The sequence below is a fragment of the Corvus kubaryi genome, unplaced genomic scaffold (assembly GCF_017639235.1).
Source record: "Corvus kubaryi isolate FWS band 111438036 unplaced genomic scaffold, C.kubaryi_AGA036_p1.0 37398, whole genome shotgun sequence".
NCBI classification, from domain to species: domain Eukaryota; kingdom Metazoa; phylum Chordata; class Aves; order Passeriformes; family Corvidae; genus Corvus; species Corvus kubaryi.
Genome location: NW_024581137.1, coordinates 33,269,663 through 33,286,258, shown reverse-complemented (window position 1 = coordinate 33,286,258; position 16,596 = coordinate 33,269,663). Strand labels below are relative to the sequence as shown.

General features: G+C 37.1%; 1 protein-coding gene across 4 annotated transcripts in view; it reads right to left on the bottom strand.

Moving 5' to 3' along the window:
* ICA1 (islet cell autoantigen 1) overlaps positions 1-16,596 on the bottom strand; it is a 68,802-nt gene that overhangs the window by 34,201 nt on the left and 18,005 nt on the right. For all 4 annotated transcript variants that reach the window (XM_042043374.1, XM_042043375.1, XM_042043376.1 and 1 more), the window contains exons 6-7: positions 15,684-15,807; positions 13,417-13,615 (exon numbers count right to left, since the gene is read on the bottom strand). In XM_042043374.1, the coding sequence (XP_041899308.1) occupies positions 13,417-13,615; positions 15,684-15,807 (323 nt within the window). The remainder of the gene's footprint in view (positions 1-13,416; positions 13,616-15,683; positions 15,808-16,596) is intronic.

Genomic DNA, 16,596 nt, shown 5'->3' with positions numbered 1-16,596 from the left:
TTTCTGTATTTGCCTGTAAAAATTTTAATGCCTTCAGCCTGTTGGCTCACACACTACACAACTCCAGCCTGGTAGTAATGAGTAAGCCATGGCCAGAACTGCTTACTTCACAACCACTGACAGTGAGCAGATGTGAGCAATTCTCTGAACCCTGTGAGGATATAAGGTTATGGCTGGCTTGAATATGCTTCCTTTTTTCCGCTCCAAAAAACAAAGGCTGGTTGTGCCATCTTCTGACATATTCAGTGATGGCTATCACAGAAATTGAATAGCTCTCCCTCTCTCCTTTATGTAAACACGTAGACATTTATCTTACTCCTTTCTCTCCTTTTTTTTCCTACTGTCTCACTTCCTTTCCAGCCTTGTGTTTATTCCTGCTGTTTTATAATGTACCTTTTTCAACTCTCTTGTGTCTCTTCAAGGATGGGGAAAAATGAGAACCTCCTCACACTTTATGCATGTGATTCCATAAATATTATACAGGGACATGACTTCTCACTCTGTATTTTACTTCAAACCAAAGGCACGTTTATCTGCAAACACAATCAGTTCAGGCTTAGCAATGGGGGAAAAAAAGGCAGGCAACAACAAAATACCTGACCAAATATGTAAATTAGTTTCTGTAAAAAGAATGATAGATTAGGGTTTTCCAGGCCAGAAAAAAAAATGAGTAAGGAGGAGTATGATGGAAGGTCATCATACCACACATACAAAACTTGTAAAAGATGAGACTTCAGCCAACATGGGAACCAGAGGGCATTATACTGAACCAGCCATTTGAACACAACGCAAGGCAAGGGGCTCTTTACACAACATCTGTCTCTGCAGGGCAGGTCTTTGATCACAGCCATGCACTGGGGATGGCCAGAATTTATATTGGTTCAAAAGGCAACTGGACAATTTTACAGAACAAACCCTAGGTCCTGTGATGTCTCCACTGGTCACAGTACTCAGAGAAAACACCACTGTGAATTTGCTTTATGCAGCTCCCTAGCTGCTACCATTGGACACCAATGAAGAAAGATGATGCACATACAGTGGATTTTTGTCTGAAGAATAATGTAACCCTGAGGGACATTCACAGGTTAAGGGGAGTTGGAGAGTTTGCTCTGCTGGATTCAGACCAGCGCAGCACCATTTTATGCCAGAAAGACTCTCTGTTCTGTGGCCTAATGCAGCACAGATACTTCAAATGAGCTTTTCCAATGTAACACCTATGTAACTGCAGATTTTCTACTGCAAAAATTCAAAATCATGAGTTACACAATTTTGTAACTGTTAGAGGTGCCAGAGTGCATTCAGGTACTGCCTATGCCCAAACATGCTTAATTAATAGAAATCACATGGAAATGCTTCACATACAATAACTGTATGACAGAATGTAAGCTTTACATTCACATAGTTTCACCTGGAGAAGGGGTGGAGGCAATTTTCAGATGCTCCAACATTTCTACAATTATGACTGCAGTATAGAGAGAAGACCAGATCTCAGTCCTTCCAAAAAATTTTGTACCCCCCTGTAAAAGTCTACATATACCAGGATTCACCTGGACAGTCCAAGCTTATTTTTCAGTATCCACCACAAATCTCCTCTTTTCAGTCAAGTCCCAGAGCGCTGTCTGCCAAGTGAAACATTTACTCATGGTATTTAGGTGGGGGCTGGAATACTAAACAGTGCTATTGTCTACGTGAAACCTGTAGGAAAATCTATATCTAACTAATTTTTTTCCTCTATTTTTTAGAGGGTAGTTTGCTAAAAATAAATATTGTTGAAATAGCTGTGCTTCTGGGTTAGTTATTTCATCAGAACAGGCCCAACTACATGTACTCTAAATTTATATGAAAAAAGTTGTCTTGCTGTTCAATTAACAGGATGTTCTAATTATAGATGTCTCAAGAGAATGTGTTTTATTCCTTGCCTGCTTTAACCTTTTTTGATGCAAATTTGACATATTTTCTTCCCTACTGTCAATACTATAGTAGTGCAAAGACATGGATCCAAACACCTCTTTGCAAAAGTTTTGTTACATCCAAATTAGATTTCCCTGAGACATGAAAACTATTTGTGGCAAGTGATACAGTGCTCTGTACTAAATAACAACATTCTGAACAGCTGCCCTGAAGCAATAGAAATATACTTCCTTCTCCATTATTAAAAAGTAATTTAGTCCCCTCATAGGAAAAAAACCCCAAACACCACAGGTTGAAAGGTACAGCCCAACAGCAACAGAAAACCTCTGAAGTTTTTTTCTAAGGAATTACCAGGAATTAAGGCGGTATTTTCCTCCTCCTTCCTGATTTTTACCCCTCTAGCACGGCCAAGTGGAGGCAGACAAAGTGTGTCATTTGGGGAGAGCAACACCTCTGCAGAATCCTTTCCACTTATCCAGCAGCTGGACACAGCCCTCATCAAAATTACATCCACAATCCAGCAAGTTCATCCAGTCAAAAACCAGACAACAAAGTCTTTAGCTTGAAGCCTCACAACAGTTTTCACGAACAGAGCACACAATGCAGACCCAGAATGTGAATCCAATTGCTTAAAATAAAACAATTACAACAAAATATAAAAAGAAATAGTCACAGAAAACAAAATACATCAGCTTAATAAAAACTTCTATAAAATACAGCATGGAACTGATTCTCAAATACATGATGTGGACCACTTCTGTAATTCCAACCACTAATTACTGCAAAATGAAGGAAAGTCTGTCAAATTTAAGAAGATGAAAGCAACAACACTCTTCAATTTTTCAGAACCGCACTCAAGGGTCATTATTGAAATTATGATCACATCACAACATAAAAATTCAGGCAAAGCAAAAAACCATTCCTGAGTCACCCCATTTTAAAACATTCAAGAGCTTTTGAGCTCACCGCTCAAGAAATTGAGGAGATATGTTAGTTTTCTGCAGGTTAACTAAGCTGTTTTAACAACAATTTTGAATTAAACAGATGCTAAGCATGTTTACACAAGACTTATTTCAAATTAAGAGTGGTTTACTTGAATTTAAGTTTGGGAAAATGCATTTTTAAGCTAAATAGACAGATGCTATGCTCAAAACGCAGTGAGTGTTTACACAGAGTTCTGCACAGAGTTCAGCTTCATCTAGGCATCCCCTTTCAGAAAAGCAGCATCTCTGCGTAGCAATACATCTTTCCCAGAAAACAGGTCATACATACTCCTGGCTTTTCCTTTCCAAAAATCTTCCCCCACTCTTCAAATACATAGCCCCATACTCCTTACATGTTGCCAAGCAACTTCTCTATCTCCTGCTTGAGCAGAAATAAATCAACTTCAAAAGAATGTGTCCACACTTTATGCAGGATAGAACCTGGCCTCAGCAGCTTTGATCCAAAAAGCTGTAGCTTGTGTTCCCAAGAAAGGTTCAGGGGGAAATAAAGGGATATAGCCAGCAGCAGCATCCCAGCTGACACTACTGCTGGCTGCACGAGGCCTCTCCTCCTATTTTATTCAGTATAAATGCAAACTACTTATCGTCAATATGTTTAACTTCAAACTGTATCAAAGGAGAGAGTTTTAATGCAGTGAGATATGTGACAGCTGAGAGCTGGAGTGCACACAGCCTCTCCCAACTCATTCACACAAGGTCATTACAGGAATAAACTGTATGAAAGCAGCTCCACTTCTCAGAGCTTTCATCTCCCGGCTACTCTCAGATTATCATGAGCAGAGAACACACCATAGCTCCTGAAGCTATTAATATGGATGGCTTCCTCACAGCCATTGTATTAATTTTTACATCTTGGATCAATATGCAAATTATTTTTAAAAGGGAACAAACATGAAATGACAATTTAAATGAAAGGAAGGCAATAAAAATATAGCTTCTAGCCTTGTTAAAACATCTGCTTTTTTCTACTTTAAGAAGCCTTTTAAATACATGCCTCAGCTTTCTGTTGGTAACAAGTTTCAGTATTAGTCCAACCCACAACGAGTGGTTTACTAGGCTGAAAGGAAAAAAGACCAAAAAACACTTGTTGACGCTAACAGGGACCTTGAAGCAAGGACATACAAAGAAAATACTCATGATCAGCAGACTCTTAAATTGAATACAGAGTGACATTCATCTAGACAGCATTATTTCAGAGTTTGGGGATAGACTTTTACATTACGAAGCCCAAATGTAGTTCTAGTAGGGAGCATGCATCTGTCAGTCTGCAGACATGAGTCATCACCACCACAGTGTAATCCCTCCTGATCTGCAAACAGGTGCATATTTTCATGCATGGACACACATCCTCTTTAGGGGAGAATTTGGTCCTGAAAACTTAGAACTCCTGAACTCTCCTCTCCTGAAATGACTATAAGAGAGTTGATAAAAATCCAACAGTTCTTTGCATAGGTGCAAATAACTAACTGTAGTTTGAAAACAAAGAGCCACATTTTACTAGTATGATCAAAGTCTATGAGTCAATAAAAATTATTGCAAAGATTTGTAGCAAGAAGCAGGCCAACCAAGATAAATGGCAAAACCAGAAATAACATGATCTTTCAGGTTTGAAAGGCCACATACAGCTCTAAAGCAGGCATAACCTGGATTTAGATTTAAAAGTGCTGAGAATTGCTGAGCTATCAAAACTCAATTGTGTTAATCATACTAGAGAACCTGAGAGCAAAGGATGGTTGCCACAAATGGTACAGGGGGAAATGCCAGCAAGTGGGCAGCAATTAGTCAGCCCCTGCAGGAAACTGAGATAGGTAATTACTGCTTTTGAACACTGAAAGACCAGAGAGGTGATGTAAAGAAAATTGTAATATAGCATAAAACTAACATGTCTACTATGCCCATGACTGTGTTCAATTGTAATTATACAGTCCACTTTATCTCAGATAATGCAGGTAATTTGGAGCTCTTCTTGACTCCTTTAGGTACAGTGTCCTCATAGTGAAAAAACATAATTCAGATTTTTAACTTCTTTGCATCCCAATGAAATTCTTCAAGGCTTGAGCAAGATTGTTATTGAATCTGTGTCCCCTCTGAGCAGGCAGATGGAAGGAGTGGTAAAGGGACTTGAAAAGCTCAAATTCAGGCGCAGTAACAATATCTCCATTGAAAGCACCGAAAACAGTGAGCTGGCCTGCATGATCCCCTTAGCCACTGCAAAGGGCAGTGGGATGAACAGATGTACAAACTGCCAGGGAATGGCACTGACACACGTTGCAAATCCTAGCTAGATATGACACCAACAGTTTAAGAAAGATACCTTTAACAAAATCAACATGATTACCAAGTTCCTTTAATATTCAGTCTCCAGATGCTCTCACTGTCCTGAGTGCAAAGCCACTGTGTTCATGGGGCTAATGCAGGAGTAGAAGTCCTGTAAGTTGAGGATTTGTGTTTCATTTTCTATTTAACCTTTCAGCATGAAATACAAAATGGCACCCACTAAAAATTATTATTCACTTGTAACACAAAGGCTGTTGTACATAATCCCATGCATTGTTATTGCTATTCCTGGTTGGCATTTAATATATCAATAAGCATTCATTGTTTCCCTCAAAACAATTTAATTATATTTTGTCAAGATACAAACTCTGAAAGAGTACAAATTTATAAAAAAAACCCAAATCTTTTTGTGGTGCTCTTCAGACTTCACAGTGTGCTATTACAGACAAAACATTTGAAATCTAAGCAGGGTTCAAGGCAGAACTCTGAATCAGAGATGGTGGTATATTTGCCATTTTTTTGGTTAGAACAGTACCTTTTGTTTGCTGGGTTTTTTTTAATCCTATCTAATTTGATTTCATTATGTGAAGGAGAGAAATCAAACATAGCATCTTTTTAATCATTCAGAGCCTATGCAACATACAACTGAACAGCAAAGGCCTTATGAAGTAAAGCAGATGGACTACATTATGCATGTGCCCAAGCATTTTAGGAAAGTATAAAAAGAATTCCTGGGCAGTGGTGACCATAGAAAAACTTGGTTCTCTTGTGTAAACAGTGTTTTCCCCAACAGCTGTATTCCCCTTCCTGTTTATTCTTCGCTTCTGCAGAATTCTCTTAGTTCAGTCACATCTGTATTTCATTTATTTTTAAAAAATATTCCTTTAGCTATCCTCCTAGACTTTTCAGATTATTAAGGCTGAGGGAATTTTCCAAATCTCATTTCTCTTTTCACAACCTACTCTGGTCATATTTTTTACACTTCATTTAGGTTCTGATTTCACAAAATGATCCTCATGGGTAACGGGCTTTGCCCACATAGACCAACTTGCAGGGTTTGAGTTTTCATTTGAGCAACAGAAATTGTCTAGGCAATCATCTTTTCTTTCCCATTTTCAGCATAATGTTTCAGAAAATAGTGTTCAGTTGTTTCTAGAATTTTTTTTTAAATCCAATATTAAATTTAATATTTACACATTTCTATAATTATTAGACATGAGAAAATTCTTGGAGCTTAATTTTTATCCCACCATGTTTGAGAGAGACTTTTTAATACTAGGACCAAAACCAATTATTAAATAGAAGTTAAGACTACTGATTTAAATCACCAATTTTTTTTAGAATATTCACTGTACTCTGTGGAAACATTTTATATTCTGCTCTTTAAGCGAAAAGAAATTTTTAGGATGTGTCTGCCTACCTTTTCACAAAAAAAATACAAGTCTGAAAATGTACAAATAACCCAAATCTACCTTTTTTGGATTTCAGCAAGGTTATATGAAACAAAGTTGTTAAAAAACTACATTGTATCTGTAGTCTAGCACTTAATTTTATTGTACTTTACAGCCATTTTTCTGACTCTCACCTCAAACTCCTCTTTCTTAAAAATAACTGAACAGATGATGAACCATTTCTCAAGGGCAAGCATTAATGTCTGGAAGCAACCATATTCTACAAGCAATACCTCTAAAGATGATGTAATCTGTTCCAAGAAGTCTGTTTCTATTTTTAAGTGGCATACTCTTATTATGCTTTTAAAAGGGCATCTCCATCACACGTTGTTTTGCTTTTAACCCAGTAACAATCATCAGTGATATTTAAAATACATGAAATGGCTTCAGAAAATAATTGATTTTTATATCATTATGTACTCCGAGTCTTAAAAATGGTACTTGAAATGGTAATTTAAAGTTATAAGACTATAAAACTCTTTTACTGTGAAGAACATTTTTGCTAAAGGTCATGTTTTCAAAAGAGGTACATCTTTCCTAACTGCCTTAAAGTGCTTGAGCATTTTGTATGTGAAATATCTTGCAATGTTTTGGTTTCTCCACTTAATGTTACTAAATACAAGATTGGAGAACCTGGAAAGAACATTATAGCAGAAACTCCTCAATGAAAACATGCTCAGCACTGGAACTCCATCTGCTTTTTCAAGGACAGAAAATAATGACAAAGCAGTAACTACAATTTTGATTGAAGAGCACTTTTTAGTGTGCTTTGTTTTTCGCTACCCTGATTTCTAGGTAAATCATGAAATTTAGCATTTCCAACACCATATACTTTCATACTAAAACAAAAAATGACTTCAAAACCCATAGTCTAGCTGCTATTCCCTACCACAATGAAACCAAACCTAGTCTTGATGGCACAGGCATGTCACAAGAAGTGATATGTGTAGGTGTTGCTTATCAACGTATCGTAAGAGCAGGCTGTTATCTCTATCTCTGCCATCAAACTGCTACACTAAGATGTGGATCTCAGAGTGCATTTTGACATCATCTTACTAATTTTAGGAGACACAGCTACCTTGCAGACAGTATTACTGCATCTCCTGGAAGCTTGCCTATTCTTCTAGAGAGCAGAAGCAGGAATCCAAATCAGTGAAGAGAAGGGGTGGGGCCTTTTTTTTTAAAATAAGATTTTGAAACAAAAGTGATAAAAATCATATCTATAAATGTGATAGGTTTTACTATCTCAGATTCCTAACAGGTATTACGAAAGCCACCGTTCTTTTTTCACATTACAGTGCCACACATCTCATATCCAGCATACGGTCTACTAAAGCAACTCAGATCTTTCTGACACCTCCAGAGCACAAACACCAACATGTGCCCTCTCACATGCAGGGGCCTGTATTATCATCACCTCAAGATAAATGTGCTTTAAGTTTTTCACATGAAGTTGAAATTTACTGGGGAAGTATCACCTAAAATGAAACAGAGATGACTACTGTCTGAATTTTTTTTTTTTAATTATTTTTGTTAATTTTTAAAACCTAAGGTTGGTCAACAGTGACTACCCTAGCTGGCTCTAAACATCCATCAGTTACACTGCTATTTGTAACTATGACAACTTAGAGTCTATTATTTACACCATTGTGACTGCCATGGCCAAAGATATTTTTCTTTAAGATGCTGGTGTACTTTGCTGCTTGGAAAACCAAAAGACTTTCCAGCTCATTATCATCTGCAGATGTAATAGCATTAGCACATTTTCTCTTGGTTGGCTTTTAATAATTGAACTAGAACATGACCAACAAACACCACCACAAATTTCTAAGAGGGTCACCCTCAAATGAATTATATTTATTAGATATAGAAGAACACTTGGAAAATATATTACAGATGCACAACTTTGTCCTGGCAGAAAGAGAGTTTAGTTGATCTTTAAGTTACTTTCCATCTTTAAATTCTATGATACTCTGAAACTTTGTTTAGTGTTCTTTGGCCAATATTCTCAACTCTCACCTCCTGAGAGCTCTTATTTTTCTACTAAAGTTAAATTTGCTTTTCCAGTAATCACTCATAAGGAAATGCAACAATCTAGATTTGCAATTTGTTTTCCATTAAATGAATAGTTTGACTAAAAAGGCAAAAATATAAAAAATCCCAACATGTAATGTTATTTATAAACCTGTGTTTTTACTCGCTCTTCAGTTTGCTAGCTTCTAAATGCCTACAGATTTCCTTTTCATTTTATTTTTACCAGAAACTGAAATTTACTTTCCAAGGATGGCAACTGCTAAGTCTGTTCTTATTTCAAAGATCAGCATCATATTTGTTTTTTCTCCTTTCCTAGGCTTTTTGCATTTTCTCAACTCTCCAAGAGTTTTCAAAAGTAACAGAGAATTAAAAAAAAATAAAACAATACTCAAGCACATTTCCACAGTGCCTTTAGGCTTGCTGGGGTGTTTGCAGCTGATGGACAGGGGAGTAGCAGATGGTGCTGTAACATGGTACAGCACCTTCATCATCACACAAGCCAAAATGCCCTCGTGCCAGGCAGTGATAACACGCAAAAGGACAGCAGGGGAACAGGGATGTAGGTCCTGAGTCTTCCTGAAAGGCTGCAGCAGAGGTATCTTATCTATACTTGCTGCAACCTTTACAATGAATACTTACACTTCAGTGTTTCCCTTCTGGCCTTTTATTCAACAGATTTACTCATATCTTCATTATTTCCCGGCTGTCCACACAAGTTCTAACTTATAAAAAATAAAATATATGCAAGGAAAGCTTTCACAGATCAGCTACTCCCTATATTGGTACATTTATAACAACAACAGTTTAAGTTATCATTACGTCATTATGAGTTCTTCTTGTTGAACTTTTCTTCTTCTCTTGTCAGATTTATCTCTAAATGCCGCCTAAGGGCATTTACTTTGTTTCAAGTATATAAAGGGCTACAACTAAAAAGAACTGGAGATAAACTGTATCCAAACAACTCAGCTGCAAGCTTGCAAGTTTCTCAACAGCTGCATGCAAAGCAACAGGTGACTAAGGTGACTGGGCACTAAGATGCAGTGCAGCCTGTCTCAGGGAGCCCAGCATAGCCACTGGGTATTTACAAAGATATTCCACCTTTGGTTCAAGCCTCAGAACGAAGGGGACGCAGAGGAGTACAAGAACGATGGAAGCGAAAAACAAATATAGAAAGGATTAACCTGCTTTATCAGTGTAGCATGATAAACAACCTCTCATGCCACAGATGTAATTTTCTTATAGTTAGCCTAAAGGTCAGCATGGCAATTTTTTCCAGCTCTCACTTTTTACTTGTTAGGGATGGCACTGAAATGTATAGATTTGATGAGAAAGTGTATATTGAATTGTATATGCATCTGAGATAGCACAGGCAAGTAGAATTAAACAGCAGTCCCTCCTGTACTCCGGTGGGCTGCACATGGAAGGCTGCTGCCTGGCATCATAGCCTACCACTACACACTGTGGCATTCCTGCTCAGAAAATGCATGGAAAAGCTTAACCTTTTCAGAGCTGGAAGAAGGACACCAGCACTGGGATCATTTGGTCTACATTTTTACAACATCACAGCACAGTTCATGTTATAGTGTACAGTCTCCAGACAGATAAAAGACACTAGATGTAAAACGTGATCGGGGTGGAGAATTTGGTAAACTGTTATTAACTCATTAAAATTCTTCTAAATATCACAGCACTGTTTAGATGCTCTCAACGAACACTTCAAACTCTGAACTTGGGATGGAAGACCTCTGTAACCAGAACAGCACTGGACTGTTCATAAAAACTGCTAATAGGAAAAAAAAAAGAAGTTACTTAGCATTTATAGAACTCTGCAGGGAAAAGTAAATACCTATTTCCTTAGTTTGACTCAAGTAGCTACAATTACATAGATATCTTCAAACAACAACGTAAAAAGGCTGCTCTGCAGTGCTCTGAGACACTCTGAAAGGAGTAGTGTTGCTAGGCCTTGCATACTTAGACTGACGCCTTAAGAACAGCATTAGAAAATTCTTTCAAGTACCTCATTGTTTTGAAAGAGAGCTACAAAAATGTCAATGTTTTAACTCAGATTTTATCAGCTCTGAAAATACTGACTAAACTATTGATCTTTTAGCCTGAGCTTTTCTGAGGGAAGGTATGAAAACCCATCTGGATTGATTTAACTTTGGTCTCCAAAAACAAGTACCATATCTGTATACATAACGATACATTAAGGATTACATTATAAAAGGCTACAGACTTGAAAAACAGTCCTTTAACTAAATGATATAAATACTGCTGATGCACTAGGTGCATTAAAGATTGTTAAACCAGCACTGTTTACTTGAAATAAAAAAACACCGTTTACTAAAGTAATACTTTGGATTTTTACAATCTGAAGTCTGAAGAAAACTTTCTTTCAAGTGCTCTGACGGGATCAGCTTCGATAACTACTTGGTGGTGTATCACTCAATATGCAGCTCCAGCTCAAAACACTTCTCTCTGGCAATGGCATATTTAAAAACCAAAAACCTTACACAAATAATTATAACATCTTTCTCAACACAAAACTAGCACGACTTCTTAAATTGTTGTTACAGAACCAAAATAAGTCCTAAAACCTCAGCATTACACTGCCACACTATGGCACAATTAAGATCTGCAAGCAAAAATAGAAAAAAAAAGACAATAAAAACTTGTCTACTTTAATTATTTAGGACTACAGTATCCACCACTAATTTTTGTAAAGCACTAAAAACAAACTTAGATCTTGCTCAGCAACAGCTATCTAGGAACATTATGCTCGAGGATTTTATTTCAGTTTTTTTTCTTTTCCAGATTCAAAAAGGAAAAGTGTACTTGTCTTCAAGTATTAAATCTTCAAAGACTAGTTTGATATGCCTGTTGCACAGATGGGGTATGTGGGGAAGTGGATAGCAGGGGCATTTCTTTACTTTGTTGGCTACAAAAAGTAGAGCTTTTTGTTCTCTGCATTACAATGTGAACTGAAAGGTTTTCAGTTGACAGCCAGTTGGAGAAATGTTCAAAAGACTTTCAAGTTTGGTTTTTTTAACTATTTGAGGTCATGCTACAGAATTGTAGAATCTACCTTTTTTTTTTTATATAAGTTTATATAAGTTAGAATGTAACTTATTTCAGGCCTAGAAATATTTAAAATACTTAGTATTTCTACATTTTTGCTACTAAATTTTGTAAGAACTTAAAAAAAAAAACAACTTTTTTTTTTTGCTGACCTTGAAGCACAGCAACCCAAGATGGCTGAAATTTCACATCTTTGTTTTTACCTACAGCAGCTCACTGTACAAAACATGTTATTTTAATTACTTTTCCATTTATGTAATTTATGCTTTCCATAGCATTTGTGTTGCAAGAAAATTATAAATCAGTCTTCTATGACCATTATCAGTATTGCTTTATTCATTCTAACATTCCATTTTTAAGTGTTTTCCTAATAAATCAAATATTATACATAAGCAATCAGCTGAGGCCAAGACCATACCAATTATTTTACCTGCAAGAACTTGCCATTACAAACATTTGCCATAGGGCATAATAAAATACATGTCTGGTGCCACAAGACTTACAGGAATACCCTGTACTGAGGCATTAAGTAAAGATTAGATGACCAGCTGGGGTACTATTTGTTCCATCCCTTTCTTAATTGCTATTGTCACCACTTTGGTTTACAAAAAATGGCATAGTCAGATTCATGCCAGTCCTTTCCTTTAGGATGGTTTATTCAAGCTTTTAAAATCCCCAATTATATATCTTTCATCTTCCAACCCTTTCAGTTACAGACTGCTTAAGCCATCAATCAACAGGGTTTTCTCTTTTATACATTACCCATCTCTAAGCCATATGCATACTTGTACACTTTAATACAATTTCTGTTATTAGACCCCTGCTTTCAATTATGACACAATTTCTGTAAATTTTTTTACTGCCTTTAATCAAAGCATGTGCCACTAGATTATACCTATGATCCTAAGTCCTCCTTATAGCCAGCATGTATGAACAGCCAACTGTGAACATTACAGACTTTTAACAAACTCTGCTCTAGGGTCTCACTAGAAAATATGAAGGTCTCATAAGCATTCCTGAACTGTCACAGGATCAGCCCAAATAAATGCTATGCTCTCACCTCGTGGGAAAACTGCAGACTACCACTTAAGACTTGTGATTTTGCAAGTCTTTTGGGAGGGGAGGAGTTTAGCAAACTTGAGTGACACTGAATCAAGATTATTTATGTAGAGTGCCTCCTTAGCAGTTTTAGTGTTTAGCAGAACTGCATAAGGAACCTAAAAATAAATTCCAGATTTGCAACTCCTCCCCAAAATCCAACAATAGCGAATTTTGCAAATGTTGGTCTTTAACTGCCTTCAAAATTTAGCAACAGATAGTAGAGCACTTCTGTTATTCTTTTTTTAGTTGCAAAAACCAATGTTCCCTTCCCCCTCTGACAGCAGACATATCTTCTTCCATTAGTCATTCAGGCACCACCACAAAATTCAAAATTAGACAACCTTCTTCAAAAATATATATTATCTAAACTGTAAAAATGTATGCTGAAGTTGAATATACTACTAAAAATGCCTTTCCTTACAGCCCACACAGAACAGATTAGTTAGGATAAATGGCATCCCTACTGCTTCTCAATTATGCCCTCCTTGGAAGAATCAAACCCATGCTTCATTGTCATTAATTAGGCAACCCCTTCTAGGAAACTAGAGGAAACTTCATACCTTCCTGAACTTTTCCATCTGCTTATAAAGATCTGGATCCAGCTCCTGAGACACATCTTTCATCCAGAGTAGAGCTCCTCTGTATTCAGTCCGATACTGTTCCATTCTGTTCACTGTCAGCCACGTGTCTGAGATGGCCCTGTATCTGAAAGTCTCCACTTCTTGATATAATCTACTGAGAGGAGTACGGAGTGCTAATCTGGGGGGAAGGCACGAGGGAAAGAGAAGAAGGAGAGGAATATGTTAAACATATATCCAACTCCTGACAGTTTACTAGCACTCAAAAAAACCCACACAGCCAACACAGCTCACTTAAGTGCTAGTGTATGTCCAGACGATTTTTCAACATGGTTGGAGGTCCATATGAAACAGAATAAATTTTGTATGAATATTGTGTTTGCAACCGTTCTGTTCAAATAGTGACTTTTCAATTACACATGAGTGGAAAAGAAACCTCTTCTGCTGCACCTATGTACTTTATTTTGACAAGCCACTTATATGTTATTACCATTCCTCTTCACAAGTTTCATTTAACAACTATAAAAATATACCCAAGGTAATTTATTACTGGAAAAATATCACAGATGTATCAGGATTGTTATGCTAAACATCACAAAAAGCACTTCCATTAAGTGGAAGTCATCTTCCAGATACCTGAGCTTTTTCCTTTTTTTTTTTTTTTTTTTTGGAATTGCAACAGTTCCTTTGAAGGACATTTACCTTTTGAAAGGATTTACATGTTTTCCTAAATGTTTCTTCTGGCAACCACACTTGGGAAAGGCCGTAGGGGACACTGTTGTCCTCACTATGCCATCACTTCAGTTACTAATGGGATCTCAAAATTAGACAGGATTACTCCTTTTGCTTTGCTTCCTCCTGCTGCTTCTGCTTTCCTCTTGGTTTCTAGCAGCACCTCACTGGAATGGGTTCAATCAGTTCCACACCAGCACAGAGTTAGTTTAATGTGGTAGGAAGTTCCTTGGCATAAGAGAATTCCTAATTTCACCTCCAGTAACCCGAGAAAGGTCTTCTTGATCTCCAGCTATGGAGCTAGCTACGAGCATCAAACATAAATAAAAGCAGTCCCAACTTCAACAAGAGTTTGAGGATAGCTCAAGAGAAGAAAGACAAATGGTTTTATTTTTATGTGAACTTATTGTAAAAGATGCCTTAAAAATGCATTGAGCAAGAGCTATAAAAATATGTGAATTTATTGTGACTTGTTCTTTTCCACTACATTTTTTCTCATTTCACAGATTCTTACCTGGATATCCAAAGGAAAATTTAGTTTATGTAGATATGCACTGAGATTTCTATTAACAGTTAAGCTTCATAAAGAAGCAAGTCATCAGCGCTTTTGCTCAAAGGTGTTTTACATATGTCTTAAAGATCCCAGTCATGGCTGTTACTGGAGGTGCTAATGACCAGACTCCAGCCCAAAGTAAACACAGGAAATTCTCAGTGCTCTCCCCCCCCCAAATCCTGTAAAATGTAATGGAATAGAACTTTGTTTTGTGAGTGATGGTGAACTTCATGCTTTCATAGTCCTAATGCTGTTAAAAAGAGCATCACAATACTTACAATGCTATCAGGTACTGTTACTTCTAAACTCCTAGAGCAAACACTGGGTGAGTGAGACATCAAGGGCTCTGGTTAACAGCAGGTGTTAGTTAGCGTGTCCCCCTGGATTCCTTACCTTTTACTAGCTCCTACACAAGCTGCACGAGCTCTGTAGAGATCTAGGATCTTCTCTCAGGGGGACTTTAGTGTAAAGTTCAAACAGGAGATGGCATTCACACTCCTCCTTTCTCCTCTGTCTAGTCGAGGTATGAGACTCAATGGCTCAGAAAAAAGTATTCCCTTACTCATTTCCTCCCTTGCAGGACCCAGACACCTCCACAGTGAGCCTGCTGTGGCATTTCTCTGCAGAGTAACAACTGCCACCAAGCAGGAGAGGAACCTGACATCAGCTCCTTTACAACCCTACTGCTGGAGAGGCCATGGAGATGCTCCAGTACAGCTTTAGAACTACTGAGCTGAACAGGCACAGGCAGGGGATCTGGAGATACAGACACAGCAGGTCTGACAAAAAGAAGTATCAGGCAAAATTCAAAAAGCCACTAATATTGCCAATACTACAGCAGATTCTGTCAATAAAATCTCTTATCAATTGGTTCCTGAAATATTTCAAATGGACAAATGAATTATGCCAATGGTGAATCAACTACCACTATCACAAGTACTTTGTAAATCAGACAGCAATGTACCTTTGCTGAGAAGAAAAGCAGAGGGCCTTTCCTGTAGCTTGCATCATTTTTCCTGCTCTTGTTTTATCCTGAGAACCCTGTGATCGAAGAAATTTTCCCAATTCATTTTCTTCCTGAGACAGAACTAACAAAAAATAAATGAGTTGTCAAATATGTTATTTAATTGGCTCCTAACAGCTTTAAAACTGGCCTAACATCAAACAGCTTAAGTCACTCTAAGTCCAAGCAGCAAAGCAAAAATAAATAATTTCACAGCATTCCCACATTTAGTAAACAGAAGATCTGATTCATTTGAGACATTTGCTGATACACTTAACAAGAATCACAAAATTCCACCAGCACCAAAAGAGAACAGGAAAAACGTGCTATTTCTTTCTTAAAAAAAAAAAAAAAAAAAAGGTTGGTTATATTACAAAAATGGCTATCTTGATTGCAGTATCTTTCAGTGTTGGGTTTTTTGGGATGTCTGGTTTGGTAGGCTGGTTTTTAATTCTTTTTTACCATTTGGACTGCCTCAGCTGATCTCTGGTAGCATACTTTTATTGAAGCTAATTCCAAGTTGTACTAGCCAAAATTCATTCACTTGCTTTTTTCTTGTTCACCGTTTTTCATGCTTGACTACATAAAATTCCACATGAAAAATACAGTACTTCATTTTAAAGAACATTTACTTTCAAATTACTTTGCAAGATTACTTGGCAACTTTAACATTCTATACAATTCAAACAATGTATTTCAACTATCTGAAATACATCTACCTCAAAGTAACTGATCATTTTTTAAAAAAGAAGATGAAGTGATTTTACACTGATTTGTTGAATACTTCTAAACTGGGACCCTGGATCTTGAAGAACCTTACAAAAACATTTCATGATGCCCTTATCTCTTTGTCTTCTGAAGTGGCTATCTCCTA